The sequence below is a fragment of the Paroedura picta genome, chromosome 7, assembly GCF_049243985.1.
Source record: "Paroedura picta isolate Pp20150507F chromosome 7, Ppicta_v3.0, whole genome shotgun sequence".
In the NCBI taxonomy this organism is placed as follows: domain Eukaryota; kingdom Metazoa; phylum Chordata; class Lepidosauria; order Squamata; family Gekkonidae; genus Paroedura; species Paroedura picta.
In genome coordinates this window covers 46,255,211-46,282,066 of record NC_135375.1, presented here as the reverse complement: position 1 = coordinate 46,282,066, position 26,856 = coordinate 46,255,211, and the positions used below count along the sequence as shown (strand labels likewise).

The following is a 26,856-nucleotide window of genomic DNA, read 5'->3' as shown; positions in this document are numbered from 1 at the left end:
TAGGATTGCCACCCCTCCTCCCCGCCCCGCTGTCCGGGACTGGTGGAGGACAGAAAACCCAGCAGGGGCTAGATCTTTGAGGGCAACCGTTTCCCCGTCCCTGGTCCAGGTTTCTGTCACGCACGCCAGGTCCGCTCTTTGCTCTACAAAGTGGTTTTTCACCTCCCATGAAAAGTCTAACCAATTTCATCAAGTCTTGGGTGCTCTAGACTGCTCCTTGTATATGCACTACAAGCTTTTCAGAGAAAAAAAGTTTCACTAACAGAATCAATAACATTTTAATCGGTACCTTCTCCCCACTGTGTGATAAATATTCCATTTGGTGAGAACTGAATAATACGACTGTTACAGTATCCGTCAGACACATATACATTGCCAGTAGCTGGATCCACAGCTGCATCTGTCGGTTGGCAGAAGTGATTTCTGTCACTCCCAGGTTGGAAAGCCCTTCCCAAAGTCAACAAAGGAGATTCTATGCTGTGGGAGGCCAGTTTGAACACCTACCAGTGTGAAGAATAAAGAGTTAATAGCATATTAAAGGCCAAAACAAAACAAAAAACATCACATGCCTGCCCTCTAGAAAACGATCTTTCAACATCTCTGCCTGTCTGTCTGTCTGTCTCTGTCTCTGTCTGTCTCTATATATATACACACACACACACATATTTATGAGCTCAATAAAGATATCCATCATCCAGCCTATAACAAAGTTAATTTAGTAGAGCTTCTGCACAGAGTGTCACTCTGTGGCTGTTATGCTAAATGAAGCAGTTGAATATTTGGCAAATATCCTCCTAGACTCAAGGGGGAAAAATGAACTTGTCAAGTTGTTAATAAGATACAGAAGCTGCTTATATTCAGAGCTGCAGTTCATACATTGTTTGTGGAAGCTAATTGTACATACCTGATGAAGGGCCACGTCTGTCACCCAGTAGTTACCATTTTTATCTATACTCAAACCATGTGGTAAATAAAACCTGTAAACAAAACACATGAAAACTACATTAAGAAGAAAAAAACAACATAGCAGAATAATTTGTTTTCTTCACACATCACAGTGACATTTATATTATTGTTTTTATTTCACAAGAAATGTTTGTTTCTCCAAACTTACTGGAATCTAACACACTTTCTTCCCCTCTTACTGATTCTCCTGAACCTGGTTACTATCATTGCTTTCAATATGGGATCCAACATTTCCCTCAGAAAATATATTCATGGGGCATTCTAGCTGTGTAGAATATCATGTTATGCCTGTATTGGGCCACTGCTGGTTACAGTCTGCAATATATATTAATTGATAAGTAGTACAGTTCTTCCTATCACACTCACTGCTTAAGTAAGTAACACCCCAAGTGATTTTTTTATTGTATTTATTGATTTTGTTACATTTCTATTCCACCCTCCCTTGTGACTCACGGTGATTTACAGTAAGAGCTTCACAGCTCACAGATCTATATGATGCTGGTACAATACATGGAAATATCAGCAATAAGAACTTAGCAGTATGAATACAACAACAGTATGAACACAATAATGTTATAACATGATAAACTGTGAACTCAGCTGTGAGTGTAACCGTGACCAATGGGTGGGTGGCTGGTCAGGAGTCGCCCTGTGTTGTATTTGCTGAGTGCAACTGGTGGTAGCAAGGGGGCTAGCTGTTAATGTTGCTTTGTTGTCCTCAACCAAAGCCTTGGTAGAAGAGCTCCATTTTGCAGGCCCAGAACTGTTTTAGTTCCAACAGGGCCCTGATCTCATCTAAGAGCTCATTTCATGAAGTGGTGTCCAGGACAGAGAAAGCCTTGGCTTTGGTCAAGGTCAGGTGAGCCTCCCAGGGACCAGGGATCACCAGCTTGTTCATTCTCAAGGAGCATAGTGCTCTTTCATGGGCATAAGCAGAGAGGCCTCAAGTATGCAGGACCCAGATAGCGTACAGGCTTGCAGGTGATTACCAAGACCTTAAGCCTGATCCAGAATTCAACTGGTAGCCAGTGCAGCTATTGGAGTGTGGAATGAACATGAGCCCTCCAGGGCATTCCTGTGAGAACCCTGGCTGCTGTGTTCTGTACCAGCTGGATTTTCCAGATCAGGGATAAGGGTAGACCATCACAGAGCGAGTTGCAGAAATTCTAGAAGTGACTGTTGCATGGATCACTGTAGCTGGGTGTTCTGGGGCCAGTTAGGATGTTAGTAGATTAGAATGCCGCAGGTGGAAGTATGCCAGCCGTGCTACTCTTGTGACTTTTTCCTCCATGGAGAGGGAGGTATCAAAGGTCATGCCCAGGTTCCTGACTGAGTGTTCCACTGATAGTTGCCAGGCAGGGCAATCATGCTTCCCCACTGGGACCCTTCCTACCAAACCACAGGACCTACCTCTTTGAAGGATTGAGTTTCAGGTGGTTCGGCTTGAGCCAGCCCATCACTGCTTCCAGACATCTGACTAATGAGTCTAGGGAAGAATCAGGGTGGCCATTCATCAGGAAGAAGAACTGGGCATCATCAGCATACTGATGACACTCCAGTCCAAACCTCTGTACCAGCTGTGGCACATAAAGATGTTGAACAGAACTGGGGAGCGAACGGCTTCCTGTGGCATCCCTCATGGGAGTTGGCAATGACTGGATTCTCTCCAGCTTCTACCCTCTGTCTGCAATCCTGGAGAAAGGAGATCAGTCATAGAAAGGCTGCCCTGCATATCTTGGCAGTGGTGAGGTAGTGGGCTAGCAGCTCGTGGTTGACTGTGTCAAACCCTGCAGTGAGGTTGAGTAATATGAGCAGCGCTGACCTGCCTCAGTCCAGCTGGCAGCGGAGGTCATCCATCAGGATGACCAGTGTTTTTTCCACCCCATGACCAGGCTAGACGCCTGACTGGGTCAGATCCAGAACCAAAGCTTCATTCAGGAATGCTGATAGTTAGTCCATGGCTTGAGTTTTGGGGTTCATTTTCCCTCTACCTGATGAAGTATGCAAATAGACTTAAGTGTTATACTGGGAGAGAATTAATTACCTCATCCCTTAGGAAAACAAACCCACTTGTTAAGCTATGTTTCCACAAGCAGAAATATTACAATGGCTACAATGCAGCTGAGACAAGATTTGAATTATTATAGAAAATCCCTTAAGTAGATATCACTGTCCAACCAGACTTAACCCCTTAAGTAGCAGCTGTCTACCCAGGATGTTGTCTAACCAACTTCCCATAGAGAATCTGTCTTCCTGCCTTAAGGAAGAAGCTGTGTTCATTTGGATCTGATGTTAGAATCAACAAATGCCCAGTACCAACAATGACAGCAAATATGTTGTGTTTAATTAAATAAACAATGTAATATGCCAACTCTGAGTCTGATATGTATTTTGAAAAGTGAAACAATAAAAACTTACAGATTTCTTCCTGTGGAATGAAGTACAGCTGAATTACTAGGGTCTAGTACAAGAATAGTGCTTTCTTCAATGGGGCCACGTCCCTTTTGTTGATAAATGTATCTATTGTCAAAAGATCTAAATAAAAGAGAAAAAAAACTTCTATTGTCAAATTGCTAAATAAAAGAAAAATGCATATCTAAAATCTGAGATAGACATTTCAGTATCTAATAAAGACTCGTGCTATGAAAACAAGAGGCAAAAAGTAGCACACTGATAAACATTTTAGAATGATTATGACCACGTATATGCTGTGCCAGGATAGCTTTAGATACACCCCAACCATGACATTTAAGGGACGTTTAAACTACTAAGCAGGCAGGCAAAATAACTTCCTTGTGACACTTTGCACATTCAGTATCTTGTTTAAATGGACCCTCAGCCACTTTGTGTGCAGTGCTATCAAGCCAGATACTTGCAGTCCAGGCAAATATTGTCTATGCATACAGCATTAGCATGGCAGTGTGCTTTCCACGTGCAGTGGCTCCGTTTAAGCAAAAGGCTGGGTGTGTGCAATATCCCATGGTTAAATTCTCCTTCTCTACCGGAATCATATTTAAATTGGGTTTAAATATTAAATGAGGTTGGTGTTTCTCAAGCACAGGGATCACCCTCTGCTAAATTTATTCTACTCCTTCCAATATAACTATTCAAAGTATATAATTGTGCACAAAACCTCCCATTGCTATATGTAAGCACGTGTAGATTCAACTATATGAGAAGCTACAGAGCATTTCTGATTCATGGATGCATAGAAAACATACTTCCACACGAGGCAAAAGGGAAAACAACACTTCTATAGGGACCATTCTGATTGCAGTGAGGCTCCTCATACTAATACCATTGTTTACAATCAATTCAGGGGAGAACTTATATCTTCCCTACAGAATAAGCCCAACTCAGAGGCAATCACAGACATGTTGTCAGACAAAAGCACATAAATAACTTATGTTGTGGCCAGATTTGCTTGGAGAGCAATCAAAACAAGGAAGAGCTGGTTGGATTCGGAGCAACTTAGGTAGAGATAGTCTCAATTGCTTGAGATAATGCTTGTGAGTTTTAAAACCAGAATGATTCTTATAGCTGGAATGTTTTTATCTTTTTTTATAATATTTAAGTTATCAATGATTCTTTTATCTTGTTAATGCCAGATGTTTTTATGTACCTTGTAATTTGACTACTGGTCTAGTACCGTAATAATAAAGACTTGACCATTGTTTACAAGGATCAATAACATAGACAGTGTCTACATAACCAGGTTGAACCATGACGAAATTTATTAGCAAAACTACCCTGCAACAATTTTCTGTTGCCATCATGCTACCCATACATATATAAAGAAGCTCTAATACTTATGAAATCATGTGAATTTCAATAGACCTATAATAGAAATTAAGATAAATTCTATTTCCTGTGTTAAGAATGCAGAAGGTCAACTTTATCTGCCACAGAAAAAAAATTACATGCTCAGAATCAATGTTATTTTAAGGAAACAGTTATTTGCAGGACATGTTATTTTTTAAAAACTTATCCAAAAGTATTTTGTGGTTTCATACAATGGCAGCCTATCAGGGTAACATTGTTCTTACAAACTTAAGGAATGACTGTTCTAGAATGAGGGAAGGGGGAAGTTTATGATGGCATTCCCAAAGACACATGATTATGTATTTTGCAAAGCATAACTAAATGTACCACTGTTTAGAAATCTTCCTGCACTCCATGTTCTAATGTTCTAGCGGTAATTCAACAACATAAGAAACATGCCTGCCCTGCACTCTTTCAAGACCTTGATTAAAAACTAACTACTCTTTGCATATGGTGCAGGTTGATGGGGACTAGCACAGACTGAATTGTATTAAAAAGGGCAATTTAAATGTACAGAAAAAGATACTTCTAATAGCTATATGAATCTAAGCTCTGTCACTCTTCCTTTTGGCCATCCTGTGCTTATTAGGGATGATCAGCAAGCCAGATCACTTTTGCAAGTTGTGGGGAAGAAATAGTACATTCCCCTTCTACATATTCCTATTAGTAGTGCAGTCTTCCTCAGGATCTAGGCCTAGCAACCTATGACCCAAAGACCTTGGCTTCTACTCCTCCAATTATCAATTTACTCCCTTCTTGAAAACTACTTACCAAATAATGGTCTTAAATCTTTTGTTAAATTCTATACTAGCTTTCTGTATTCCTTATTTTCCCTTCAACTCTGAACCTCTTACTTTATTATGGAGAAAACAGCCTACTGTGGGCATTCGGTCATACTGTATCTCTGTCAGCCTCCATGCCCATCCAGGGTTTTATCTCTTTAACCCCCCCCCTTTTTTTACCAATAATATTACATTGTTTTTCCCTTGGGTTCCACACAAGCTTTCTGTAATCCCTGCTTTTTCACTGATCTGTATTAAAGCATGACATGGCAGGGAGCCCTAAAGTTGTGCCCATGGATGCCATGGCATCCACCAATAACATTTTTGGTGCCCAAGAGCTTTTAGAAATAGGGTGGGGCTCAATGGGGCTTTCACTCAGCAGGGCTTCTAAATGGTTGTGCAGACTTTTCTTTAAAAAATGTTACTTTGGCAGCAGCTGCCACCACAATACAGGAATCTCCACGGTGACCCTTTATGCATGGCGGCAGCTGCTGCCGTGCCACTGCGACGGGGCAGGATGCTTTCCGTGGCCCTGCGCCGGGCCATGCCTGCACTGGCGGTGGGGGCTTGCATAATCGGGAATTTTCCCCAATGCCCTGCCACTGCCAGCACGGGCATTCTGGCCCATGCATAATGGGTCTGTGTGACAAGTTAAGATGCAGCAAACATTTTGTAGCTGGCTCCACCTCCAGTGGCATCCATGTTTTGGTAACACGCTAGAAGACAGATGCACTACAAGCTGCAGTACCTCAATCTGATCGCTCAGTAAGTATTGGCAACATATAAAGTTACCTTATTTTGATAAATCTCCACTCATATTATTTCTTTCCATTTTTTGATTAGAGCAAGACAAGTTAAAACAGCCACTTTGAGCTTGGTTCCTTCTTAGAGCTGTTTTCTATGCTGTATAGAGTAAGTCTCATTTATTCATTGTCTCTTCTTGGAAATTTTAACTTGGGATTCATAATTTGTATTATTTATTCTTATTTCGGAATCTTTATACCGGAACTTTGTTCAGCTCAGCTTTCAGCATCAATTCTCATAATTGTTTAAAGGAAACACAATAAAGAGACTTTATTTTACCCTTTCTTCCTTGCATCCCTAAGATATAGTCAGCCACACGATTTCATTGTTTCTTTTGCTTTACTATGTTGTTTTCATGTTCTCCTGTAGCGCTTCTTTTCCGCTAGCTTGTTTTGACAGATATCTAAATTGTAAGCACTGAATTTGTATTTCAGACATTTGGCATCTTCAGAACAGTATTTGACTGTCCAAAACACAAGACTTCACTAATGTCTTTTAAAAGACTAAAAAAAATGTGATCATCATACTAGTATCATTGCGAATGATGTAAACATCTGTCATACTGTTATCCCAACAAGGCATTATTATTAGTTACGTCTTCCCTTACCTCAAGAAGCCTTTCTAAACATTTCAGCTTAAGTATTTAGCACTGGAACTTAGTGTTGATTAAAACAAAGTGTTAACAATGTATGCACATGAAATTAAATAGCATTTAATTTGATTGTGAGTAAGATTGTAATTCAATAGTCATCTGATATGAAGGCATATAATTTTTTTTAGACACTTATTTAACTAGCTTCTAAGTGCTCATGAGATCGATCTGTTAATAGAAAGCCTACTTTATAACATTAGGTGAGTCTGCAAACCAAATTATTAACCCTATACATTACTGTAATAAAAATAAGCTTTGCATAAAATATTTATATTATAGCTTTCAATTAAGGGAAGTGGCATACTTTTTAAAGTAGTACTTCATTGATTAGTTCATTGATCTCTTTATTAAAATTATTTTGTACATGAAACCTGTAGTACTTTGTAATTAAAAATATCCATCATGTACTGACTGAATATTGTTGCATGTATCTTCATCGGTTCTGCTTTTGTATAATTTCCAAAGCAGTTTCAATTTATTAGTACTGAACTAAACTGCATCAAATCCCAATGTTGTCATTTCATTGTTAGACTACAGGTGATAGCTATTAGGCGTTTTGTCATAGAAGATAGTAACATTTTATTTATTTATTTGGATTTGTATACCGCCGCTCATGATCTAGGGTGGAACCACAGGAAAGACCCTGAAAGGCTACTGGTATCTATCTAAGAGATGCCTATCTATCTAAAATCTTAGGAACTATCAGCTATATAATAGTTGCGGCCCAAATAGACCATCAAGAATTGCTGCCTTCACTGCTCAGAGGAAGGTCTGGTCTCCAAGGATCTCAAATGCCCCCCCCCCCAAATTAAATTAGGCTGGGGCTACTGTAAATTATAAAAATGTTTTAATATTAATATTTAATTTTATTATGAGACTTTTAAATCATCTTGCTATCCCCCCCTGAGCTAAGAAGGGCAGGATGCAAAAATAAAGTTTATTATTATTATATTATTATATAGTTGTCCCTTTGACTCTTCTCTCCCAAATATCTAATATATGAATGCTGGAATGCAGCAGAAAAGTACATTATACAGCTTTAAAACACACTGAAATTCTAGCAAGGATGGCAAGGCCTGGCATATTTATTTCTCAGCACATATTGTCTGTATTGTGGCATTCTCTTTATATATGCACCCACTATGGATGTAGACCCCTGTAGCAAGTGACTCCCATACAGTTCACAGAGTTGTATTTTTAAGGCACTACCTCATTAGGCTGTAAGACAGAATTAAGTCATTGATAAAAAAGAATAGTTAGGCAGAAAGAGTGCTAACTACATAAGCTTATTTTCTGAAGCAAAATCTGTAACCATTCATCCCTTAAGAGCTTTTTACACATTCAAATTATTGACACTCTTTGTATAACCGTGGTAAGGCTCTACAGGAACATGAACAAACTCTGCTTGCTGAAGTAATCTTTCTTACTTCTCCCTTCTTCCAGAAGCTTTCTGTACTTCTGAAAAGATAATCCTAAAGGTTGAGGAGCCCTCAAGAACAGCATGGAAAATAGCACAGGTAGTTGCAGTGCAAAGGGGAGGTCAACCAATATCATCACTTGCGCGGCAAGGATCCAGACCATGGTAAGGATAATTTACATTCCAGCTTTATTTCTGGAAAAGTTTACCACATAAACCCACGGACTCAGGAAAGAATCCTGACCTCATCCACTAGTTGTAGCACTTATTCTATCATGCTTTTTTGAGAGAGATGCTAAACCAAAATAAGAAACCTGTGAGGTTCTGTAATATTTGCTTCAGTGCAAAGATGCCAAATGTTGCCTGTGGAGAAATTAAAGTCTTTCAGTAAATCCCCATGATACTTAGCTTGAAGGTATGTGACAATTATTATTCCTATATATTATTAATTTATTTTGCAATTTAAAGTGGAACAATTTCAGGTTTGTTTTTTCCCTACCAACAACCTTAGCTGTTAGGTGCAAACCCCCATTTATAAAGAAACTGAGATTGAGTGGTATTACTTGCCTCAAGAGCAAGCAAAAAGACCCATAGCAAAGACAGCGGCTAAACTCAGGTCTCCCAAATCTACTTGAGCTTGCCTCTGAAGCTGGGCAATTGGTTGTACTTATTTTCTCTCTATCTGGAAGAGTCTACATTTCTCAGGAAATGGAAGTGGGAAAGAGAGTCAATTGACTTTATTTATTTATTTATTTATTGGTAGGTATACGGACAATGGGATTGCATCTATTCCTCCAGATCCTATGCTTACAGTGTGCTCTAGCATTGTGGTCAGTTACTCAGTGTTCTCAACTAGCCGGCATGCAGCTTTTATCTTCATGTATTATTAAAATATCACAACCATTTTGTGCAGTGCCTAAAGCACTCATAATTTGCTCAACTCTTCCTTGTTATACAATGGGGATGCAATCAACCAGAAAGAATGAAGAGTATTCCTGAGGCCAATAATTGAGCACATTTATGGCTAGTAAAGAACATTACACCTAATTAAAATTCTGCATTAGTTTTATGAATACGTGTATATAGTTAGACAAAAGGAGAAACAACAGGTTAAACTGGTTCCTTTTGATCGTTAAGTTTTCCACCCATACTATTACCTTATTCTTACCAGCAACATGCATTTTCATGCAGATATATTAAAATTTTTCAATAATTTAAACTTCAGAGCTTTGTTCCATAGGGAAAATTTCTTACATTGTTTATACTTGATGCAACTGCAGAGGCTGCCCCTGCTCTAGTTGGTAGATCTTTCCAGATGAACTAGTTAAAGTTCTGCTTGCTTTCCTTGATTTTAATCAAGTCACTGTAAATAACAATACTGCCTTATATTACAAACTCATTGCATAAATGGCAAACTCTGATCAAATCATCATTTAAATGTCTCTGTGACTGAATCAGCTGGAGCAGCACAGACCACATCTGGTATGTCTTTGGAGGCTAAAAATGTGCCTGTATACAGTAATAGCTAAATAGATTTAAAGTGAGAATGCCAAGCAACCTGTTTGTAAAAAAATTATTCCTGAAATGCATCCCAATGCATGGGGTAGAATGCCTGAGCTGACAACAACAGGGCTTTGGGGCAAAACCCTGATTGTGCTTGATGACACCATCCCGGGCGCTGCCGAGCCCTGGCCCGACCCACACCCTCAGAAGGCCCACAGTAAGGGAATGTGGATTCCACGTTACTGGAGATACTGTGGGCCCCAGTGAGGGCTAAGTCGGGCTGGCCTTGTGAATAATCTGAGGAGATTTACAAATCAGATTTACAAAGGAAGTTTCTAGTGCACAATTATTGAGTGTAAATAACTTTTCAATATTACTCTGCTGTGTATTAAAATGGTTTTAAGTCATGGCATTCTGGGGGTTTTGTGTCCAAAATGCTACCCCACTCTGGGGCTACCAGTCCTACCTATTACTTACCTCATCCACTGTCCCAATTCCTCTCTTTCCTCTCTGACTTCAGACACTGCCAAAGGATTGTTTCAGAGTGTAACTGAGCTGGCCTGCAGTAGAACAGCTAGATTCATGTGCAGTAACACATCAGAGACCAATAAGGGTTTCAGGGTATAAGTGTTGGAGAGTCCCTTATTGGGTGTCACATACCACACAACATATTTTGTTCATCATCTATGCAATTTGGGGTGGGAACAATATTAATCTCCTCTTTCAAGAACTTCAGGAACATGTGTAAGGTGCTCCTAAGCATATTAACACCCATCAAAACTCAAAGCAAAACTAAACAAAGCTCTCGATATATTTTAAGAGATTAATTCATCTTCAGCCCAGACAGACTCATCTGAATAACAGACTTCATAAATTTGAATCACAGCTGTTAGTTGCTCCATATAAGTTTCAGACGTGGAAAATGAAACCAGTCTTAAGCTAAATGAACTGCCAATCTAATTTGATTAATCTTCAATTCATTTTCCCCAACTATGCAGAAAAGGGCTTGTAAACAGGTATTGAAGGAAGAGGGAGAAACCACCTAAAGAAAATATATTCAGTACATTTATGGTACATATGGTGCATATATGGTCCTATGTCAATATAAATTCCAATACTAATAATTTTTACTACCAATATAATTTCATGCATCAAGCCAAACATAATGTAAAATAATCTGCCCAAACTTTTATACCACCGTTCCCTTAGGCTCACGGCGGTTTACAGAATAAAAATGTTACAATAAAACCCATAATTAAAACCCATTAAAACTGATCAATATCAACAATGTTAGGCAACAGGTGAAAATACTAACTAACCCCACTAAGCCCCCCCACAGGTTAGCCGAGGAACACAAAGTTGCTGGTCTTCTAGTATCATTGTAATATGGGGGTGAGGCAATCAGATAATTCAGATTTACCCAGGGGGCCCAGATTGAATATCGGGATCACCCGCCCTGGCCTCAACCATGTGCCTGGTGGAAGAGCTCCATCTTGCAGTTCTAATAATACGAGTATGGCGGAACCACCTTGATCCAGCTGACACTGGATATCATCCGTCAGGGCAACCAGCGCGGTCTCCACCCCGTGGCCAGGATGGAAGCCAGACTGGTATGGGTCGAGGGCTGAAGTTTCCTCCAGAAATGCTAGAAGCTGGTCCACCGTGGCCTGCTCTATTACCTTTCCCAGAAATGCAAGATGTGAGACTGGGCAGTAACTGGTGGGGTCCCGCGGGTCTAGCGATGTTTTCTTCAGCAGAGGGCACACCACTGCTTTCTTAAGTCCGTCGGGGAACTCTCCAGATGTTAAGGCGAGATTGATAATCTCCCTCAAGGGACTACCTACCCGTTGGTCGCCTGATTTCAGCAACCAGGACGGGCAGGGAACTAAGGGGCAAGTGGTTGCTCTGACTGAACTTAATAATCTGTTCACTTTGGTTAATGAGAGCTGACTAAAGCCATCAAACACTAACTCCTGAAACGGCAATGGAGCCTCTAGTTCACTCACTGTATCAACCGTGGCAGGTAGGTCATGGCGGAGCGACAGAACGTATAGTTTATGATTGTCCAGATTTGAGATTCACTTGGAAAAACTCCAGAAAAAGATTAACACACTTACTACAGTAATCTAGTACATCTAGTAATCTAGGGGGGGGAATTCAGAAAATGGTAGACTATGGTAATTGAAAAGGCACATATCAGAAGTATATGATCTTTAAAAATATCCATATGGAGACTAAAGACTGAACTATAAAAGTATGTATTATATTCTTGTGATGGTGGTAGAACCTGATGTTTGACTCTAGAAGACAAAGGATGGAGGAAGTGCACATTTTAAAAGCAAAAGAATCATGTAGCTGTGTGTTATACCATCACCATCATCCTACAGCTTTTCAATCTCTCCTCCCTAAAAAGCTTTGTCACTTTTCATTCAACCATGTTGCATTACCAGAAGTCAACATGTCTGGGAACCATCACATGATAAGGTACTACAGAGAAATCAGAAAGCAGAGAAGATATAGGATTTAGCACTGGGTTCCAAATACATATAAACAAGCAGGGACCAGTGAGATTCCGGGGAGGCATGAATTCCATCCTGTCTCTCTTGCTCACTGGACCATCCACTCACTGGTTCCTGCTTTCCCCCTGCTCAACTACTGCATTGCTGCCATCTTTGGGCCTCATGGGGGAAGGGTAGTAGGGAGGGATACTAGTGGTGACTGCTGCTTGCCCTCCTCCCCCACCAGATCATAGCACTTTGGGCTTATCCAGTCAAAGGAGAAGCAGCATCAGTTCTGCTTCTTCCTCCCTATTTCACATGGTTCACAGAGGTCCCTGCCCATTGATTAGGAGTGCTGCAATTGCCTCAGCTCCTGGCTTTCCCTCTCTCACCTCACCCTGCCTGCACTATTACTGCAGTATTACTGCTCAAGCAATGACAACAGCTCCCGCTCCTCCTGTCTGGAGCCTGCTGCCAGTTCTCCATATACTGCAAGGAGGATGGATGAGGCTGGCCAACAGAAGTGAATCCTCTGTGCGGCATTCCTGTACTAGGACATATTAGCCACACCTCCACTTTTATTGTTATTGAAATTTTCAGATTTTTTTGGTAACCTAGTTGGCTCCCCAAGTTTGCAAAACAGATTTGATTTATTTACATTATTTATAGTCCGCCATTTTCATAGGGACAAGTTTTGTCTCCACGGCCCCAGCCCAGTTTTTAGGCCCCACAAATGAAAACAGATTATCTGATAATCTGTTTGTTGCTTATAATGAGTTAGAATAGCTGGAATGTGCAACATTAAGTGCAACATTCTTTCCCATGAATCTTTATACCTCCCTTTTCTTCCCATCCACAACATAATAAAAAACACATCTTGTTATACAGCTTGAATTTTAACAGTAGAAATGCAGATACAAGCAGAAAATTCTACATAAGTGAGTTCTGAAAATATTCATAAGAAACAATTAAATTCTGAAAAATAATCAGCCAAGATGTCTAATGGTACACATACAAACTATTTACATTACTATTTGTCCTAAAAATTGGGCATAACAACTAACCTAACCTGTCCAATACAAAACAACTTATATGAATCTTTCATTCTTCATGTCCAATATGACAGTACCACTAGCTTGTATTCCATGATATTCATTAGGAAATTCAACAACATTCATCAACAAAGGGGGAGGACAATGATAGGCATTTGTGAAAGCGATGAAGAGCAGAACAGACACATAGTTTCAATATAATTCTTAGTTTAGAATGTTTGCTTACTTTCCATCCCATACATGATCACCCCTGTGGAAAACCACCAAGTTACTGTCAGGATCCAAAGCCAGCCCAGAAACCTGGCCCACTTTGAGGTTTATTCCAGGCCAGTCAGCAACTTCTTCCATGGTGAAGTCTGAAAGATAAAAAATGGAAAAAATGTGTATACACATTTTATGTTAATATACTTAATCATCTAGTTAATTATAGGGTCACTTGGAAGACACCAGTTGTGTATTTGAAGGCACTAGAATAGTAACAAGCTTACTAAGAAGAAATCTTTATTTTATTTTTAAAAACCAAACTGTACCTTTATGAGCAGCAGCAGTTTTCAAAACTATGAAAAGAAACGGTGTCATTTCATTGAGAAGTTTAAATAAGCCCGAGAGTTTTGTTGAAAGGTCCTGGATACAGCAATATCTTTGGAAGCAGCATTTCTGACTCTCATGCTGTTGTGAATAATCCTAAATTATTTTATTTATATATTTAATGTTATATCCTAAACAGTCCAATAACAAGTATGTTTGCTCAGAATCAAGTTCCCTAGGACACAGTTCCAGGTCAGCATAGTTTGGACTGTAGGCCTATTTGCCTAAAATCATAGAATAACAGAATAATAGAGTTGGAAGGGACGTCATGGGTCATGTAGTCCAACCCCCTGCACTATGCAGGACACATCCCAATTGCTCATCTACTGTAACCTGCCACCCCTTTGATTCAAGATAAAAACAAGGAAGCCGAAATTTCTATTCTGGAAATGTTATTTTGAGGAACACAAATCTTATTCTAAATATATACACACAGCTAAATAATCCTGTTTTAGATCATTTAGCCCCCTTTCCTTTCCCCCTAAGTTTAAATTTATCTGCAAACCTGGGGGTGGGGGAAGTGCCCATTTTTCCTGAAAAATCTCCTTTCTGTCTACATAGTCCTGATCCACTGATTTAATTATCTGCAAAAAGGCTTTGTTGACTGTTAGATATACTGATAATTCCTGTATCTGCTATAAATAAATACAATATAGTTTCAAAAATAGGTTTATTGTTTAAATGTAACTAGTTTTATTTACAATTAATATTCAGTATGTACAATAGTAACACACTAATCGAGAGTTCACAGTTTTTAGTTTTATAACATTTCATGCAAAAACTCAAATATGCCAACTATGGAGGTCAGCCAGAATTGCAATTGCAATTGATCTCAAGATGACAGAGATCAGTTCCCTTGAAGAAATTGACTTCTTTGGAAATTGACTTCTAAGGCATTACACCCTGTTAAATCTCTCTACTCCAAATTTGGAATTGGCAAGCCTATCTCAGATGGAGAAAAAAAACATGTGCAAAGGGTGCAAACATTTGCAGTACACTCTCTCTAGCATTGGGTATATTAACAATTTTACTTTTGAAAATGAAGGCATGTATTTTTCGATAAATATGCCAAATAATACAATATTATATACTTGGTTACAAATCATGCATCTTATGTTGTCAGAGCAGTAAAAAAAAGTTGACAAAAAAGTACTGCATATATGAAAATGTCCTTCCAAATTTCTACTTTTTTCTATTTAAAAAAATCTAACAGAATAAAATCAAAGCAAGGCCTCTTGTGGTCTTTACTGATACACTGCACAGCATTCAGTAAAATCCACCAATAGTCAAGAGATTTCTTCTCATCATTAGTATTCCTCAATCATACTATATTTAAGGCAATATGTTTCTTCCACTATTACTTGCATATTTATATCAGAAAACCAATATTTCCCCTAAAATTATTCAGCATTCCATTTCTAGCAATGTTTATGTGTTTTTGTTAGCTGCTTGTTGATATAAGGAAGGACTTCTAACATCTTAACAGAACCAAAGTCCTGTGGGATAGGCCATTACTAGTCACAGTTTCATTAAAAGGAAAATGCCCAAACAACTGCACAGATGCATTATTAAATTTTTATTATAGACCAATAGCTTGGTGGTTATATTTAAAGCAACTGATTTTACTGTTCATAGGGTGAACAGGAGCAATTATCAATTTTGGCAACAAAAACACAGGCCAAATGCCACACATTCAATTCTGACTTTCCACATCAAGAACTATCAAGGTTTCTGCATTAGCAACAAACATGAGACCCAGTTAAATCAGTAGCATAATATCTGTATATCAAACAATATCTGACTTTGCTAGGATAGGTAGTTTTCATAAGCATTGAAGTTACTTAGTCAATTTGAGTTGAAATTAGCTGTTGTGGGTTTTCTGGCAGTTTTAATCCCTAACATTTCACCTGTGACTGTGGCTGGCACCTTCAGAGATAGGACACAGCACAATGCGAAGAGACAGATGCCCATCTTGCTGTGTCCTACCTCTGAAGATGCCAGCCATGGTTACTGGTGAAGTGTCGGGGCTAAAACTACCAGACCACAGCCACACAGCCTGGAAAAGCCACAACAGCCAGTTAATTCTGGCTGTGAAAGCCTTTGAAGATTCATTGGGTCAAAAAATGTTTAAATTGAGAGCCAATGCAGACAAGAGGTTCAAATCTGAGATGGTACTAAAACACAGTTAAGGAAGTATGATGTCTGAACTGATAAACTATGTTTTGCAATTGACTTGCAAATGAAATCCCAATCAGAAATCAAGCTTTAAAGTGGATTTAAATCACCTTCACCTCTGTCACACCCTGCGGTCTGTTCAGAAACTGAAGCAGTACCCCATTGTTGCATCCCAAGCCTTCAAATACAGGCAGTGTTCTGGATCCCTCTTCCCAGTCCAGTTGCAGAAGCTGGAAGTTTGCCAATAAAACTGCCAACAGTTATAGAAATTACTGCAGCTTCCAACGCTGCTATACTACAGAAAAGGGAGTGAACTTAAGAAACTAAGATCTGGAAAGATAGGAAACAAAATCTGGCAAACAGCTAAACCATGATTTGCTTTTGTATTAAACTGTGAAATTCTAGTAGGAGCTTTGTTGTGTCGCCCGTTATTACAAAACTCTGCACTGCCAGCTTATTCCAAGAAGACTGCAAAATCCTGAATGATGCCTGGTGGCAGTTTTGCGGTGGATGCAGGCTAATAAACTGAAGTTTAAACCTGACAAGATGGAACTGCTACTGGTGGGTGGAAGGTCTGAATCAGGTTTCAAGGTGTCATCTGTTCTAGATTGGGTTGTACTCCTCTTGAAGGAACAGGATCCAGACAATAAGCAGGATACTGCTGAATAAACAGGTGGCTGCTCTGGCCAGAGTTCCTTTAACAAGCTTCAACTGATTAGCCAGCAGCAAAGTTTCCTGGGCAGAAAAGATCTGGCTACTCTGGTGTACACCCTGGTTACTGCTAGATATAAATGTTGTAAATACATACAGTCTTCTATAGTTGCCTATTGTTTGCAGCTAAAACCTTGTTAGGGGGTTATAAGATGGGAAATGTGACTTGAGGTATGGCTTTAAATATTTTGAAATTCTAGGTTTTTAACATTTTGTGACTACAAGCTATTTTAAATCCATACTATTCATTATAACTGAAATGAAGGAACTAGTGTGGCTCCTATCCTGATGGGAACAAGGCAAGGTTTCAAACTGGAAAAGAGGGATGAAATCACAGCAGCTCCTACACGTACATGAACACATGAAGCTGCCAATGGCCTATTGCGGTTGGTCTTGTCGGAGCAGACAAGACTAACCGCAGCAGGCCATTAGCAATGTCTCTTCAGGGTCTCAGGCACAGACTCTCACATCACCTATTACCTGACCCTTTTAACGGACAATGCCAAGGACTCTTCCTGGGGCCTTCTGCTTACTGAGTCCCGGCCCCCTTCCCCATACAAGTATCATGAACAACGGTTTGTATAGCTAAGCCAGCTTCAACATGAATCAGCTTTGTTTCCATAAAACAATTTAGAGACAAGTATAGTGCTCCCACTTTTATAGTAAAACACTGAAGTCAAGGAAAATACAACTAACAAGATATAATACACATAAAATATTTTTAGTCCTTGACAAGACATTTAGCTGACAAAATACAGAGGGTGTCACTGACTTCCTAGGAGGAACTGAAATAAAACCATCTGCAGAAACAAATAGAAACTGAATTTATAGCATTCCATTTTGATTACTTTGTTAGCATTTTCTTCAGTTAAAATTCTTATTCAAATACTGCTATTATTAGCCTTTTCCCAAACAGTACTTTAATGCTCAGAAAACTGTAGAAGACAACTGCTTATATCACATCATTTTTAGACAATATAGAGCAGACAGCTACATACACAAGAAATAAAACATACTGACCATTCATCAGAGTTGTGAATGACAACAGAAGCTGTTGCTAACTCAAACTAAACATAATGAATTTTTCACCAGCACATCGGGTGTAAGAGGAATGTGATGTAGAGTTTTCTTTTTTAAAAGAACAATATCAACTGATATTCCCCTCCAACTGTGCTGAAGTAGAATAGAGTTTATATTATGAATATTGTAAAACAGAAACAACCCCAACCCACCTCCTGTACGTTCTTTTTCCCATTTCCCTCCACCAGGTTTTGGTTGCTGCAAAGCAAGATGCCTGTTCTCTGGTGGCCTCAAGGTGGATTCTAATCTGTGAAATTTGTGAATTCTGTCTCTGACAAGAATTGCATTGACCCTCTCATCGTTATTGGAAACCTCTCTGGCATCAGGCCAGCCAAGATCCTTCTTCTGGACTACATTAGCAATCTCAGCTACAAGATCTGATTCTGCCTTTTCGGTAGGGTTATATTTGTGCACATGAACAACATCTTCCCTTTCTCCTAGCAGCTTGGAAATTAGTGAATAGAAATCACCTGTGTAGACAAAAAGAAAGAAAACAGATAAGAGAAAGAAAGGCAAGCAAAGTCAGACAGATTGCAAAGCTTTGTGGTGAACTTGACAAAGAATAGAAAGTGATTCCTAGAGGCTGATTTGACTTGAAATTATCAGCTGTTCATCGGCTTCCTCCCTCCCCCCAAAAGAAAATTACAGGCATGGATTGTAAAACTCTACAATTCTCTTCATTTACACAACAATGCCTACTTTGGCATTACCTTTTATGACAAAAACAAATGAGACTCTCACCTCTGAAAGCATGTCCGTGGAGGGGGGGGGGGAGCCATAATCGCTAAGAGAAATGTTACAATTATTTCACTGGAAAACTGATGCACTTACCTACATGACCTCTCCTTCCAACAGCAGCGTTAATTTCTAAGTATGAGGTAATGCCCCCTCCATTCAAAGGAAGCAGAACCTCAAAGTAAAACCAGTTCTAAACAAAGCCTATTCATTTTCTCAGCAGAGGCCATGCAACTCATAACATAGGCCTCTGTTAATACCATTTATAAGCTCAATTGGATAAAATTAATGATGTTTTTGTATTACTCTCAATTTTGTGACACTGCATTTTATGTCCCATGCTTGTTTTTTTTTTTAATTTCTATTTTGAGCTGTCAGCCAAAATAGCTTACAAGATGGTTGATGTTCAGGGAAGATACCAGAGAATGGAAAAACTATTTACTAGCCTGAATATTTTCCTTCTACCAGAGATGCTTGATGGTACTCCATCCATTCCTGAAGCCTGGATCTCCTTGGTTAGATTTTATTCCATTCCTTGCTTTCTGGTACTAGTATGTTCATTATCTGTCTAATTCTCAGTGTCACACCTAGCCCAAATCCTTTTAGCAAGTGCAGTTAGCTTGTTGGCCTGTACTGGGAAACTCTCCCATGAAGACTGAAAGGCATCTTCCTTCCACTATGATGTCTGATTTCACTTGGGTCTGTTTCCTGTGAGTTAAATGAGAATATAATAAGCACCTTTATTTGGGTAAAGAGGCCAAAACAAACAAACAAAAAAAAACCCCTACAGCCTTCTTAATTCAACTATTTCAGAAGTATTAACCACAGCATATATATTTTCAGAAGATCTTGAGAATATGTCAGTGATTATAGATACCAGAACACAAGAATGGTCGCCAATATCAACATAAATTGATGAAATCATCAGGTTTCATAGATTCAAACTAGATATGCATTCTTTGTGCATATTATTTGAGTTACACAAAATCTGAACAAGATACAATTGCATATTTGACTTGAGCCATCCAGATGTGCTGTAAAACTTCTCCCCATTTAAAAAACCCCCAACAAACTACTATCACTGAAAGCCCCATGGAATAAGTTACTGTATTAAAGGGGATGGGGAGATTGGATTATGTGACAACTTCAAAAGAAATACTCAGGGTTGAGATGTTGCCTGCCCCAAATCCCCTAACCAAACTAGTTTTAACCAAATACAATTTATGTCAATAGACCTTCTTATGAAAGTGTAGAAACAGCTCATGGACCCATTATGCACGGGGGGAATAACGCACATTCGGGGTGGAATGGCGGCGACTATCACCGATAACGCACGGTGCAGCTTCGGTGCATGCCACCGAAAAAGCCGCATTAGCGAAACGTGGAAGAAAGCACAGCTTCCGGGTGACTGGGGAGCAACCAGAAGCGGCGCTGGGATCGCCGCGTGCATAATCGGTTACTCTGGGTTTTGCCGCCTTCATGCCCCATCCCGTGCATAACCGGTGTGCTTTGCGTCTCCCCCCTCCTCGTTTTCCATGTGACCCGAAATCACCGTTTCGGCGGCCGTGCATAATGGGCCCTGGTAGGCAAGTTTTATCTGAAGTGCCAGCATGCACTATCATAAATATTTTGTCTTCCTCCAGACAACTGCTTCTTCCTGGTATTTGATGAAGCAAGCTGCTGTGGACAACTGAAAATACTTCATGATAGCACAAAGCCAACCATTACATCAGTACTGGCTTGCAAGTACTGTCATTTGATCTGAGGGATAATTAATGGATTAGATTAACAATTTTAATTATTTAGTCTTATAACTGATTTATGGAAACCTAAAATTTTGTTAAATGTTTCATTCAATTGCTTTAGCATGAAAGTGGTAGTTAGCTAAGCCTCAAGTCATTGACCAAAAGACTGTTAAGAACTTGGCATGGGTTAAAACTTTTCAAAAAAAGGAGTCTGCCGTGTTTATAAACATTCCTGGCTCAGTGAGTTCAACTAAATTTCTAATTCCAGCCTTTGGAAGGATTATATCCCAAGTGAATATCCCCTGTCAGAAAATAATTGCTCGTGTTAATAAAGCCAATTTTGGTGAAATGAACAAAGCAAATTGGAGCTGAACAAAATTTGTTAAGCCATCCTGCTTACATGTTTGATGAAATATTCTTAATGTTAGTCAGCCTGTAACTGGACTTACGGTCAGACAATATCTGGCATTTGGAAACAGATACCACAGAGCAAAACATGAACACTTTTTCCTAATTTCTTATAAGTTATTACAGCTCTTCTTTGCCTCAATGCCAGCAGGAACTCAGTCTTTTTCTACTTCAAGATATCTGTGTTTTGTATACCCTCTTTCTCAACTGATGCAGTGTGTATGCATTCTGTACTTGAGTACTTCTACAAATATCCATACAAGGAAGACCTCCTAATAAAAGCCAGGGAAAGGAGAGGAACGTCAAGTCACCATGAATAAACAGGATATTGTGGATTCATTCTGTTTTTGTATAAGAGGGATACTGGGCACCAAGATAAAATGTAAAGGGAACCCTATATTATTGACTGAAACTTCATAACACATACAATAATCTGTTGGCTTTGATTCAATTAAAGAGCACCTTAACTGTGAGTTGACAGAAAAATTGCTTCAGAAATTTTTGTAATTGTAATTCCAGTGATGTAACTCCCTCAAGGTTTCAGCTTGTCAAGAAGACGCACAGTCACAGAAGAAATGAAGGGCACAATCTTATTCTTCCTAGCTAATTGCCCAGCCCTAAATTTTTAAAAGCAGCTATGAATAGGATGTTTGTGAGGGGAAATAAAACCCCTTTGGCTTCCCCAACTTTGATCTGCCAGAAATAGGGATGGGCATGAACCAACTCACAAACGAAAGTTTGTGACAAAACTATAGCAGGTTCATGGTTTGCCAACTGAAGTTCATGGCAGGTCAGTTTCCTGGACTATCAGTGGTGATTTATGAATGGGTATATCAGACAATCTCCATTCAATCTAAATTTTTACCTAACTTCAAAACGAGGGAGGGGCAGAACATGGACAGCATGTAGAGGAACATCTAGGGGAGGTCCCTTGCAACTTTGATATCTCTAACTTGCACAGGATCAGTTCTATATAGTAAATAGTATAGTATAGAATGGATCCTGTACCAACTACAGACACCAAGCTCACAAGGCATCTCCGGTTGACTCTTCTCTACCTGCCCTCCATGTTTGGTGAGGACTAGATTTACAGAGTCCAAGTTATGGCCCCTCAAAGAAAGTGACCCTAGGAAAGTGCCTTCTTGGGACACCTTTGGGAGAATGTAACTCAGACCCCATATATTCAATCCTCACCAAACTTGGAAGGAGTTTAGAGGAGAGTGAGCCAGAGATCTCCTGTGAACTTGGTGTCTTTACTATACCAAGGGACCTTTCTACCAGCTCAGTAGAATTGAACTGGTTTGATTAACTCCTAAAAGCTTTTGATAGTCTGTGGTTCATGAACCAGCCATGCCACAATCTGAACCAAATTGCATTTTCCTGGTTTGTGCTCATCCCTAGTTAGAAACTGCTTTGGTCAGCCTCATGAATGACTTTCATGAATGACTTTCTGCAACTGCAGACTGACTGCATCCACTGTTGGTCTTCTAATCATGAGGAATCATGGTTTGCAATAATTATGGTTTATTGTGAAGTCCAAATTAAGAAATGTAATTATATCACCGTTATTCTATTTCCATGGGCTGCCATACTATGGAGGTTGGAATCAATTTATGAATGTGAGAACACAGAAAATTAAACTAGACAAGCAGCTGTGAACCATATGGATTGCCTGTTTACATCTGAAAGTGAAAATACTGTTTTGTGTTTTATCTCCTTTGCACAAGCCATGGTTTGGCACAGGGTCTGCACTGAGCTCGCAGCTCTTCAGTGGAGGCTGCCACAAACTGACTAGCATTGCTAGTTCATCCCTTTCAATAGGACTACTCCATGTCATCTCCTGTTTCAGTGACTGCCAACAACATGCAGCTTTCCTTGATTGAACAGTTTGAAGCCCAACTGGAATGAATCAAAGAAATCTTTTCTTTTTCTTATACTATGCAGCACTTTCCTGGTATTTACAAACAAATCTCACCTATCTGGAAAGGAAGAGCAAAGTTCCCAAACTCCGCTGCATAAGAGGCACATTTAGCACCAATATGAGCATTCTGGCATTGTTTAAAAATGTACTGATTCTGAAAGGCTTCTGAGGGTACTTAGATATTTTACCTTAAGCTGTTTTTATGGTTGTCCAATTGACTGCATGTGAGCTGTGCATTTGTTTTCATTCATAAGGTACATAAAGCATTTTCTAACAGAAAGATGATAGAGAAATATGCTAGCATACACATTTTACTACACTATTTTATCAGTTCAATCACTGAAGTTGTAAAAAAATGTTTCAATAGAGCCCCCTTTCTTCATCTTGCCTCATTTCAAAGGGGGTATATATTTCTTTTTTTGTTTAGAGATAACCCTACTCTTATGTGGGCATTTTAAATAATCAATTCAGGACAGCTATTTTGAAACCTAGAGCAGTCTGGCTCTGTGACAATCTCTTAGAGAACTACATTCACAAAACATTTCTCCTACTCTGCAAAGACAGACTATGAAATCTCATCTAAAGATAGATGAAACAGCTTCTTAGATGATGAGAAAGTGATTCAAAAGACTGCACAGGAAATGTAGGTGATTTTACCTAAGTAGTAATACAGAATCAGATCAAGCCTTGCTAAAAACAAAACAGAAATACACGGTACTTCATATAATGCTAGGATTAATATAGGTAATGGATTCTTAATTAGGAGAATGTTGATTTCACTTACAAAAAAAAGAAACGTAGGGTCCACAAAAATCAGTGCAAGAATTGTATATTGAATCCAATGAAGTCTGGAAATATTTTTCAGGTTTTGTAAAACTGTCACCCACCACTAGCATGGTGAAATGTTTACACAAGCAGTTACACTACATTATAGATTTAAAATACAAAATAAACAGTTTGTGGTGTGGGTCTATAAAATGGCTTAATGCTAAATCCTAGTTCACCCATGAAACTGTTTTATAATTGTGGCTAAGAATAATGTATTAGTCAATCATTAAATGGGATAATGTAGGTGATTTTACCTAAGTAGTAATACAGAATTAGATCAAGCCTTGCCATCTTGGGGTGGTGAACAACAATTAAATTATAAGATAAAAAAGAACAGTTAAGAATAAAATCCAAGACATTAAAAATCACTATTAAAACCACTGCCAGCACCAGTGGTTTACCACTGAGATTGGTGGTAAATTAAAACTGCATCTTGTTTTGAATAAAAGATAATGGAGTTGAAGTGTTTTTACTTAGCAGCGAGGAGTAATGTTAGCATTTCCACAAGGACTGCCTGTGCACATGAAAATCTTCCATATGACAGAACTTATTGTAAGGATAACAAGTACAGGAGGGGGGGGGGAAGGAACTGAGAATTAAAGACTTGTCTTAGTCACATGGGAGAATGTCAAACTAATAAAGGTTCTTAACAAAGAGATAAAGATTTGTCACTATAAAATTTAGATCAATTTATTTTCCAATATATGTCTTCACTCGTTGTGTATAATATCACAATGAATCGCTATGCAGAGATCTGAATACTTCTTTTAAAACGGCACCTTGATGATAAACAGTGCTAGCCCAAGCCCCAAAAGTGGTTTTAATTCTTCCTTCACTTACATTTGTATTAGCTGGAATTACTTCAGCTGAAGTCTGGGGAAAGGGTGACGGTTGATGTAAAACATAATTTAAATCTACCTGTTGAAATTAATTACAAAAAGTCCTACCTTTTCTTAAGGGGTTTTCATGTCTTTCTTGACCAACAAAACTAAAGAGCCAGTTTCCATAGAAACATATTAGAGGTACATGTACCAAGTAATGGTTTGTTATTAACCTAGGCAGCATTGCAGTTCCTCTTTGAGATATTCTTAAGACAAACAAGCTTCAAACCAAATCAGTAAAGCAAAATAAATGCATTTCAGACACTAAAGAATGATGCCAAGTCCCCATATTAAATCATTATAGTTATCACTGGATGATGTTACCACATCCAGAATAAAGCGTTAGCAAAAGTAAGAGCAGATCAGCATGCCAACTAACCTTCAAGAGAGTTCCCTTCCTACTGTAATCTATAGAAATTGCTTCAAAGGAAGAGATTTGAAATCTAAATCAATATTGATAAGATTAAATCTAGTGATCTTGCATGCTATAGCTGGTTTAAAATACTGGATGGGGGATTGCTCTGTCGCTGGACAATCCAGTCTCTCAGCCTTGACTCCCCAACCAAAAGCACTGAATAAATATATTAAGCCTGTCTACCAGGAGTACTAGTGAGAATATATGCTTGGATACTGTTGCATCTATATTATTGGACTTAAAATAAGCGTCATCTGAAAATCCAATAAAGCAGAAGGCTGGAGAGAGGAGCAACCAAAAACATTTATTCTAAAGCTCAAAATGCAGTAAATGTGTTTTCCATAAAATCACCTGAAAAGCATAGTTAATGTTGCCATTGTACTAAGTTAAAATCTAACCTACTAAATGTTTTTAATTGATTATGATATATTCTTTAACAACGATAACATTAAACTGTGATAAAAAGAGACTGAAAGACAAAGTGCAAGAGGTTTAAATACAACAGACCTTAAAGGCTTATCACCTTCCAATTGATTTCCCATCACTGTGTGACTGCCTGGTGTAGTCAAAGGATAATGTGTGACAGTTTTTAAACAATCAAGCACAGACTGCAATCTTCACATTATAAATCATCACAATATAAACTGTAGCACTACATCAGAATAGAAAACCTGTATAGATTTTTCCATTCTGACATGTTTCCCTGTATTCTTTCAAAGGAATTATTCCACAACAGACATTTGGATCGACCCTTAAAGTGAACTACAGTCACTATCAATACAGGAGAACTATTTATGATGTACAGCTGATCCTTAACCAGTCAGTCAGCAATTTTGTACTGCCTCAAAATTGTCATATTTCAAGGTCTTGTCCATTTGTACCATCATGGAAGTTTACAGGCTGGATCTAATAATTTTATTTATTATTTAATGATTTTTATACCGCCCTTCCCCACAAGTGGGCTCAGGGGGGCTTACAACAATAAAACAAAGATATAAGCATTGTTAAAACATATTTAAAAATCTGTCCCTTCCCCTCACTTTTTTTAATCTCATGGGCTGGCTAACCATATTGGGAAGTATAAGGTACAAGGTGAGCCAAAGAAAGAAGGTCCTGAGTGATTTCAGGCCGCTATGTCACAACCATTAACCTGGGTGAAGAGTGTCATGTTGTAGGTCTTAGAGAACTCTGACAGCTTTGTCAGAGCCTGAAACACAACTGGTGATTCATGCCACCAGTCTGGAGCCATGTTCCTTTCTGCTAAGAGGAATGAAGGAATGAAGACACAGTCCTTGAATGGAGAGTCCTCACTTAAAAGAGAACCAACAGTGCCAAGCACCCACTGCTGGCAACAGATACATCATCCTGGATGGGCAGAGGAAGAAACTGTTTTCTAAATATGATGGTGCATAGGAGGAAAGTGGTGCAAATATACATTTTGGGCCCATGAAAGCACACGCAGCATCAAAAGTTTCAAGGTGAAAAACAAAACAAAAAACACCCAGTTCCAATAAAGCAATGATAACTATTCACAAGTATTTGCAGTGCAGTAAGTATAAAAGTAGCACTTGTTTTTCCTTTACACAAAACAATATCTCAGTATATAAATTCTTTGGCACGGTACATAGACGAATAAGTTACAGTCGTATTAAGCTTAAGGATAGAAAAATCAAACCGAATAAAGGAGTACTAATGAGTTTTACCAGTAAAGTTAGGAAATTGACCATTTCCTCATAAATCATTTCTTTATTATTATTATATAAAATAAAAGACACTAATATGGTGTAGAGAGAATTTTAGCACGGTGGACAAGAACTACAGTCTTATAAGCTAGAAAAAAATACAAAATAACTACTACTATTAAAATGAATAA

At 38.8% G+C, this 26,856-nt stretch overlaps 1 protein-coding gene across 10 annotated transcripts in view; it reads right to left on the bottom strand.

Annotated features, from left to right (window-relative positions):
- Positions 1-26,856, bottom strand: part of PAM (peptidylglycine alpha-amidating monooxygenase) — a 161,751-nt gene that overhangs the window by 25,706 nt on the left and 109,189 nt on the right. For 7 of the 10 annotated variants that reach the window (XM_077347714.1, XM_077347718.1, XM_077347717.1 and 4 more), the window contains exons 15-19: positions 18,203-18,520; positions 13,723-13,852; positions 3,385-3,501; positions 905-977; positions 290-500 (exon numbers count right to left, since the gene is read on the bottom strand). In XM_077347714.1, the coding sequence (XP_077203829.1) occupies positions 290-500; positions 905-977; positions 3,385-3,501; positions 13,723-13,852; positions 18,203-18,520 (849 nt within the window). The remainder of the gene's footprint in view (positions 1-289; positions 501-904; positions 978-3,384; positions 3,502-13,722; positions 13,853-18,202; positions 18,521-26,856) is intronic. The other 3 variants (XM_077347721.1, XM_077347723.1, XM_077347722.1) reach the window with 1 other exon arrangement.